Here is a 9,486-nt window from a genome sequence, read left to right as displayed (position 1 = left end):
CCGAAGAAGCAGACCTATTGCCAGAAAGTCTATCCTCAGAGGACATCGCATTCTTAGAAACTAAAAAAAGAATGCCATAGCAAAACAAAAAACAGCCCTTTTCAGGGCTACCCAATACTCTAGAAAAGAAATAACGATCCATTTGCCAATGTGTGTAGGTAGAGTAGTGTGAAAATAAACACTAACTCTTTCTTAAAAAATGTGAGGGTATGTGTTTGTGTGATTGTGTTTGTAAGTGATAAAGTAGGTTGGTGTGGATAGTAGATTAAAATGATATCTTATCTTAGTGTTTGAGGTGTATATTTGGGATTAGATTGGATTGCTTTGAGTATGTGGATAGTCTATTAAAGTGATTTATAAAAAAATTTTATAATAGTGATGGGTAGCATAAAAAGTGAGTAAGTGTTTCTTTTAGGTCCGCGCGTTGTTGTTTTTTTTTTTGGTTCATGATCTAGGTAAGATGAATTTTATGTTATTAGGGGATGTTTTCCTTCACGTTCGCGCTTTCAGTATAAATTGAAAGTCGTTCGGCAGTCCAGCTACCCTTGTTGATTGATCAACACCAAAAAATGAACACGAGACTTGAGAAACTGTTGGAGCTTCATGTGCATCTGGAATATGCCAGGCGCATATTAAATGAACTGGCCGCGGAAGCCATTGTCGAGGAGGGAAGGATAAGAGAGGAGGAAAGAAGAAACAAAGAAGAGGAGGAGAGAAGATATAAAGAAGAAGAAGAAAGAAGATATAAAGAGGAAAGAAGAAACAAAGAAGAGGAGGAGGAAAAGGAGAGAAGAAATTTCAAAATCCCAGAGAGCGAAAATTGGGATTCTGAAGCGACATATCCTGCCTCTGCTCTCTCCCCCCAAAAGGTAAAAAGTAACTGGGGGATAAGATGCGTATGTGGCGCCAGGCCTGGAAGGTGCCACCATTAACCAGGTGCCCATGAAGTTCCAAACAAAACAGCCCTTTTCAGGGCTACCCAATACTCTAGAAAAGAAATAACGATCAATTTGCCAATGTGTGTAGGTAGAGTAGTGTGTATATAAACACTAACTCTTTTTAAAAGATGTGAGGGTATGTGTTTGTGTGTTTGAGTATTTGTAAGAGCTCAGGTATGTTTGTGTGAATAGTAGATTATGGTTTTTTTAATGTTTCTTAGCGCATGTGGAGAGTATAGTTAGGGTTATATTATATGAAATGAGAAAGTAGGGGGATGTTTTCCTTCACGTCCGCGCGATGTTGGTCATCATCTAGGTAAGATCCATTTTATGTTTTAGGGGGATGTTTTCCTTCACGTTCGCGCTTTTCGTATAAGAACCCACAGTATTAGTTGTTCAAACCATTCTGCAAAGAATACAAAGAAGATGGCGTCAAACCAAATGGACAAATTACAAACCTTGCAAGACGTTTTAGACAACTTAGGAATAATGGAACAGATGCTATTAAGACTGGTTGAAGACCATTATTCCTATAGTCCCCATCGTGTGAAGATGGAAATTAATAACTTAAGGAAAGCAAAGGACAAGATTAGTGGTGTCATGAAAGAGATCAAGGAGGAGAAGGAGGATGAAGAGGAAAGAATAAGAATACGCAATTGGAACGAAAAAATTGAAAAAGAAGAAGAAAATGAAAAGAAGAAGAAAGAAGAGGAGGAAGAGAAGAAAGAAGAGGAGGAGAAGAAAAAAAAGAAAGAGAAGAAGAGTGTAGGAGATAAAATAAGAACTTGGTGGAGGAAAAGAAGAAATTAGAAGAAGAAGAAGAAGAAAACCCAAAGGCCCTTTTCAGGGCCAGCCATATTTCTCGAAAAGAGATAGTCTTTGAATTGCCTACCCCTTTTTTTAAAAAATTTTTTTTTAAAATTTAAAAAAAAAAATCCCATGTTAAATTCCCCTTGTCCCTAAACAAGCCCAAACTCTATTCCCCATGTTAAATTCCCCTTGTACGTAGAGTGACCCACGATTTATCGCCATGTTAATTCCCCTTGTACGTAATCTGACCCACGATTTTTCGCCATGTTAAATTTCCATTGTACGTAATCTAACCCAGGGGGGGTCTGTAATGCTAATTCCCATTGTACGTAAAGTGCCCCCATTCACTACTCATGTCCCTCTACTTCCAGACAACAATTCCTTCGACTATTTAACGAGAAATACTTGTTATTTCCCGGAGATAAGAACTTCTTGTCGTACCACATCAACTTTGGCTACTGACGTTAGGTAAATTACTTAAAACCTTGAATTTCTTCTGAGACCCCCCCCCCCCTTCATTTAGCTTAGCTAATCACAATTAACTGTATCTAACATCCAACAATTTTCTCTATTCCGTCTTTTTAAAATAACTATTACGGAAAAACTAATATTACGTTACTTATCTCAGATGTAACAAATTGTTTCTTTATTGTCTCTATTTTGACGTTTCTCGCTACTTATCCCCATGTTAACATTGTTACTCTGTCGGACAGTTGACCTAGCGGATGGTAGTTAAAATTCAATCATGCCTCCCCAACAAGGATGGTTAAACAATCGCAGGTCAAAGTTAAATATTACTTGTCACGCTGACGCTACAAGTTTGACTTCAGTTATCATGCAGTAATATTTTTCACAATAGTGTAAGGAGTGACTCGATGTTTTGTACCCTGACACGTGACATACTGTGCGCCAATCATTGACACAGTTACATTTATGAGGCTTAATAATAACCTTTATCGCCCGTCATGTCTCCATTGGTCCTTGATGGACAGTTAATTATGTAGGCTTTTACTACATAATGCCTTCCATCCGACTGTTATGAGTCTTCCATCATTCTTGATTAACCTGGAATTCTTGTAGGACAAAATACATATTATCAAAGTTGCACTCAAAATGCGACTGTTGCATTGACGAATAAGCTTACTCTCTGTAACTTGCCTTCTCCCTCCCTCTCTCCCTCCCTCTCACCTAATTCATAAAATATTATTTACTTGATGAAGAACATTTAGTTATTTATAATATAATTGTAATTAATTTTAATGAGATTAAATTTAGTTGTGCTTCTTTTTTGAGTCTTATTATTCTGTTTTGTGTTGGCGTCCACTAATTGTTAGTCGAATTTGAATTGTGAAAAATAGTGTTTCGGAGGACACTGCAGCAGTTCGTACTAATGAATAAATCAGATAATTGGATCCGAATAATAGACGTTTACTTGTACTGCCTGTATTATTCAAAGACGCTTTTAATTTCTCTAAGTTGTCCATTACGCTTTTTTCTCATTTAGCGATATAAAACTTCGATCCTCCCGCCGAGTATCTGATGCGTTACCAAGTAGATCGAAGCTTACAGCAACTTTCTCTCCTGACGTTGCGTCAACAGCTTCCACGTCAAGTTCAGAGTCTCCAAACACCATACAGACGATTACTTTTCGATCCAATCCACCACTAGTGTTTGACATTTTCACCCTTACAGTCCCCAGTTGCCGGCATTCATCTTTGTTTGTGTAGACGGGATCTTTCTTTTGCGAGATAAGTACTGGAATTTTCATAGAGGTCATTTTCGCTGTCAGCGCTTCCATTTCACTCACATATGTTTTATCTGAAGACACGGTCTGTCCTATCTCTGCATGTTTCACGAAGACTTTACAAAATGGTTGGCCATCTACCATGACTTTGTTTTCTTCAGGATCATGACCATTTATGAAGTAACGCATGCCTTCCGTTCCGTATGTGTTCCTGCAGATACGATTTACAACGATCTTTGGATCATGACCATACAATACAGCCCCTTGTAGGACACATAATCCAGCATCAGCATGACAAACTATTGTCTTGCCTGGAAATTTCTGGCGAATCGTTTCACAAACCAATGGAGATTCAGCAAATCCACCGATTAAATAAAACGTGTCAACATCGGTTTTTTCCAGAAGCTTTTGCAAATGCTCAACAATACTGCGAAGAGACTCATCAAAAAAAGACCGAATAAGTTCAGGATCCAGCATTAACTTGTCTTCATGTATCTGCACCTTGTCTTGAAATCCAGTGTTAATGGCCTTCTCGTTTTCAAGCTTTTTTCCCATGACCTTCTTGAAAATTTTCTTCACCTGAATAGGTAGCCGTATTATCATTCTTTCCTTGGAATCGAGACGAATTTGCCTTTTCTTTCTTTCAAACTCCGCCTCCATCTCCAGTGTGTCCAGCGTACAGTCTGTACAAAACTTGTACCAAACATCGCGTCCCAGTAGCTCCTCCATGAAGTTCATAAAATTTTCATTGACTTTTGTTCCACCCCACGCCCCACCAGTCGCAACATGTATCTCCTTCAGTCTCCTTCCCTCAGCAACTTCACGGACTGTTACATCAACAGTGCCACCTGAAATCAGACACTGTCCATTTTGTTACAAAGTCAAAGAGATGAAATTTTTTAATAAGTAGCCATGGGTTTCTACAATACGTAAATTGATTGGTTACTTTCTGACGAGTGTTCATATTTATTTAATGTTAGTCCGTGAATTATCGGATTTTTCAAAAGAAATAAGTTTGATATGAATTTTCATTTGTATTAACTCAAGAACTCCCTTTTCCACAACAGACATCGAAAACATTGTGACCACATCATTCCATATGTCAGTCTCTTGGTGTAATGGTAGCGTATACACCGTTACATATGTACTTTCTGATCTTGAGTTAGAAAAGACATATACTCGTATTTCCTATGCCAAACTCGTATGCTGCTACTCGTATTTCCTATGACAAAGTTTACAAAGCACAGCAGAACATAAACCATAAGCAGGTGAGATTGCAGTAAGAAATTTGCTACTTTAGTCTGTTATACACGGTAACTAGCCAACACGTTTAAGCGAGTAATAAATATATATCATATTGCAGGTGAATAACTCTAGATATATATCATATTGCAGGTGAATAACTCTAGATATATATTATATTGCAGGTGAATAACTCTAGATATATATATCATATTGCAGGTGAATAGCTCTAGATATATATCATATTGCAGGTGAATAACTCTAGATATATATCATATTGCAGGTGAATAACTCTAGATATATACAGGGCCGGCGCCAGACCCGGCCAGACTATCTGGCGCCCTAGGCAAGGTTAGATTCCGGAGCCTCCACCCAGGAAAATATCAATTTAAAAATTTATAAACAATAACATTTTTTAAAAATGCGCCCCCTGAAATCAGCGCCCTAGGCGGCTGCCTAGTTTGCCAATATGGTAGCGCCGGCCCTGGATATATATCATATTGCAGGTGAATAACTCTAGTATTTTCACTTATGAGATTCACTTGATACAATCAAATATCCTCCATATTTGAAGCTCAATCCTTGCGAAAAGGCTTATTATGCAGAGTATACGCTAAAGTGTTTTAAAAAGATATTTCCACACATCTCAATTAATATTTTCTGCGTGTTGACAGCTTACATGGTTATGACTTTAGAAAATTGATCTGAGGTAATCAAGTTGAAATTTTTCACATTTGCTCTGCCAATAAAATTAAAAAAGAATACATTTGGAATTGTTTATGTTTCAAAAATGCTTCTTTCTTACCACCCATGTCCACTACCATGAACTTTGTTCCTTCCTTTAAGGTAGTCAGCTCTGTGTTTACACCTCTCTCCTCCCGTTCGACGACCAGTTCTTTGCAGTAGATACTCGCAGCTTCAGGTTCCAGTGCTAACCTCAGGTTTCTATGTTTTATACCGGCCTATAATATAATTAAAATGTATGTATGTATGTATGTATGTATGTATGTATGTATGTATGTATGTATGTATATATGTATGTATGTATGTATGTATGTATGTATGTATGTATGTATGTATGTATGCATGTATGTATGTATGCATGCATGGGTGTATGTATGTATGTATGTATGAATGTATGTATGTATGTATGTATGTATGTATGTATGTATGTACGTACGTACGTACGTACGTATGTATGTATGTATGTATGTATGTATGTGAAAATAGCCTGGAACAATGGTTATGTGATAACAGTCTCGATGTATCACAATGATACAATGCAACATATATCTAAATGAATTCACAATAATCCCAAAATAGTGATTTAGTCCAAAAATGATCAACAAGCACTTTGTAATTCCATTGAATAATTTAAATAAATAAGTCCTCTCAAATTAAAACTGAACACAACCAAAAGACTGATTTCACTTCAGACGTTAAGATAGGAATAAATAATTATGATGCAAACATTCGTAATATGTAAACCTAGTTCACAATAAGACCAGCATGAGGGTCAAAAGTCCATTAACAGAACATCCTAAGTTGTAAACATGATAAGGTCGTTAACGAAATTGTTTATAAAGAAAACGGCAATGATCTGTTAGCCAGGAATTCCAGAGGGGAAAATACATGTCCCGAACTCAGATGCAAGCATACATAATTACCTACAATTATGAAGTATCTTAAAATATAATCTACAATCATGTCTAAAAAATAGCTATGTAATGCGTTGTATTAAAGAAGGGACACCAGTCAGGTAACTCCTACCCTCAATTGTGGACACAGGTCGATAACACACTACAAATTAAATATACATAAACTGAGTATGGTTCAGTAATGATGTATGTTGGTCTTCAAGAACATGTGTGAGTCTGTAATAACAGGTGTTAGTGCTTATGTTTGTTGGTCAGTAAGAATATGTTGGTCAGTAACGGTGGGCAATTCTCCAGTAAGGGTTGACGATGCTTTTTCTACATTTATAAGCTTGTATCTCTTAAGTTTTTTAAAAATTAGTCTTTACATTGTTAGGTACAATTTGTCTCCAATTTGTACTGCATTATTATTTACTGTGCGTCTTTCCTAGGCCCGAGATTCAATTTCGTGCACGGGTAGCGTCAAGGAGCATGGTGTAGTCAAAGGTTTCTACCGTTACGATCTCGTGTGGTTCCACATTGCAAGATCCATTTTTTTTTTCAAACGTTCCTCAACACGAGCACCGAAACGAGCCATTCGCATGACTAAAACAAGCCTCTCCACTCTAGATACAAAACATCTATCTCTCTCGATGCGAGTAGGTGGCCATGTTCAAACGGCAAAGGAAGCGGATGAGGAGATGGAACAGTACCTTGCTTGTATATTTGGTCTTCACCAATATCAAGAGCTTGCCCAGAAAGAAACCTAGTAGGTTGACAAACATAGCATTCGAAAGAGACCTGCCAGTAATTCACGCTCTATCGTGTCATAGCCGACTCAAAGACGTTGCACCACCGTAGGTGTGATTTTGGCCACGCACCTCACCGAGCTTTACGCTGTTGGTAGTCGGGTGTCCTCCGGTATGATATGTAGCTGTTGTCGTACAAAGCCCCGCGAGGCAGCCTATCGCTCACCTCCGAACCATTTGGCGACTGATTAATGTGGTATATAACGAGTTGGCCAATAATTGCCCATCAGTCGATTATAAGTGAAGTTAATGAAGGTACCAACCGATGTAAATCAAACACGGTTTAGAGCTCGCCTCGTGGCGTGAATCGGCCGGCCATCAACAAGCCCTTCCTTCCATTCTTTATCCAGCGATCTTTCAATTATCTGCTTCTTACAATTTATATAGGTGGGTCTCGCTGCAGCTTTCATGAAAATCTGATTTTGTAGCACGGAAACAGACAGTATCAGAATACCGGAAACGTTTGACGATAGCATGCTCTTTCATGCAATTTAAGCGCGAAAATGAATCTCAGACCTGGAGATTCTTTTAGATTCTGCAAAATATTGTTTTAATTTTGCAATATCAATGTTAATATAACTTAGTTACCTTGACTACATTTAATTGTAACAGCAGTACAAAATATTCATCACGACCTCAGTGGTTATATTCTCACTACACATTCAATTGGATTGTCACTGTGTTTGTGATGTCTCCATAGAGGCCCACACTATTAAATTCTCCCTATACTTAGACAGATCTTCCTGTTAAACTCCCGTAGATACCTATACCAATCCAGGATGTTAAATTGCAGTAGATGCCTATATAATCCAAGATGCTAAATTCCGATAGATACCCATACCGGACAACACTATTAATCAAATACTTACGGGACCAAGACATTCCGAATTTTAAATTTTCGTTAACTACAAATGTTAAAATACCAATTTCTCCCATACCGTCACAATTTTAACAGAAAATGCATTTGGCCCGAATTGTCCATGTTGTTACATACCCCGTGCAACCAAGATGGCTCGCAATGTTAATCCTGTACACATTTTAAAACTGTATTAAAATAACCTCAAAAGACATATTTTCAAATGGCATCGTCTTGTTAACTTCCCTTTATAGAAAGAGTTACCTACTTGTGATTTGGTACAAACTACTTAGTGTACGTTTACTTTTCAAATACAACAAATATACTTCTTGAAGCTAAACTTTTGCGTGGAAGAATACAGTCATATTCTAATATAGAACTATATACTTTAAGTCTTTATACTCACATTAACAGCGGCCTCTCTCATGAACTGTTTGGCAGCATCATTCCAGATGGCAGGGACGGTAAGGATCCAGTTGATCTCATCGTCTTGGATCTGGATGTTCCTATCCTTCAAGTCCGTTTCTATCATACCTCTTAATGCCCGAATTGAGTGCATGAAAACTAGGCTTGCGGGCACGTGTCTTCCTTGCTTGTCTTCTATCTCCTCCTTTCGAGTAAGATCCTGCGGTAAGAGCAGTAAAATGAAGAGAGAAGCATGGTTACAAAAAGCTTTATGTTGAAGCAAATCGGCATGCCTATGTGCTTATCGTTCCCTGTTATTCAATCAACAGATGCATACCGTTCTATACATCGCAAAGCACTGCAAACTGCACATGCACAGTATAGAACAGTTGTGTACAATAACCAATCATGCCAGTTCTTTAATCATCCCATAGTATATTCTGTGTCAAGAGTCTTTAAACGGCAAATTTAGTTTATGGTAAAACTGGAATATTTGTTTCCCTATTGATAGATCAACCTTCTGCTATGCTTCGGCAGACACACCAAATACCGTGTTGCATTCATTGAAAATGAAAACTCCAAAACATGCTCCTCAGTAGCAGACAAGGAGTGAACCAAATACACAAAAAAATTAGCATTATCAACTGGGATGATTCTCGCTATCATGTTAGGAATGAACAAATGTCGGAAAATGCAAAATGTGTAAAACATAAATGCATATAGTTAACAGGTAGCACACAATATAACCTCATTCAAGTCTTATCAGAGCCTCAGCTCTTGCAGACTAAATCAGTCTCCCCGCCACATAGATATATGTAATAGGTACCTTCGAATTTTCCTGATAAACCCCCACGCTGAATTAAACATAGCGAGTTTGATAAAACTTACGTATTGGCGTACACACAAAAGTTTGAAGTATAAAAATAACACTGTACCTCCTTTGCATGCAAATACATTTTGAAGTGGCGGAAGAAGTAAAATTCGTGGTGTTCATTTTTGCCTGCCAGTTCATAATACTTTATTTCGGCATCAGACCCAAATGCTACGT

At 37.8% G+C, this 9,486-nt stretch overlaps 1 protein-coding gene across 1 annotated transcript; it reads right to left on the bottom strand.

The window, feature by feature from the left end:
• Nucleotides 1-3,033: 3,033 nt before the first annotated feature.
• On the bottom strand, nucleotides 3,034-8,980 carry LOC149800218 (heat shock 70 kDa protein 12A-like). The gene is made up of 3 exons (XM_089957206.1): nucleotides 8,440-8,980; nucleotides 5,540-5,696; nucleotides 3,034-4,340 (listed from the first exon to the last, which is right to left on the bottom strand). The coding sequence occupies exons 1-3, from the start codon at nucleotides 8,590-8,592 to the stop codon at nucleotides 3,232-3,234; spliced, it is 1,419 nt and encodes a 472-aa protein (XP_089813332.1). The 5' UTR covers nucleotides 8,593-8,980; the 3' UTR covers nucleotides 3,034-3,231.
• Between the last annotated feature and the right edge of the window lie 506 nt (nucleotides 8,981-9,486).

This window comes from Sinohyriopsis cumingii, chromosome 5 (assembly GCF_028554795.1).
Source record: "Sinohyriopsis cumingii isolate HCF-2022 chromosome 5, ASM2855479v2, whole genome shotgun sequence".
NCBI classification, from domain to species: domain Eukaryota; kingdom Metazoa; phylum Mollusca; class Bivalvia; order Unionida; family Unionidae; genus Sinohyriopsis; species Sinohyriopsis cumingii.
The sequence above is the reverse complement of the archived record's forward strand: the minus strand, read 5'-3'. Positions and strand labels throughout refer to the sequence as shown.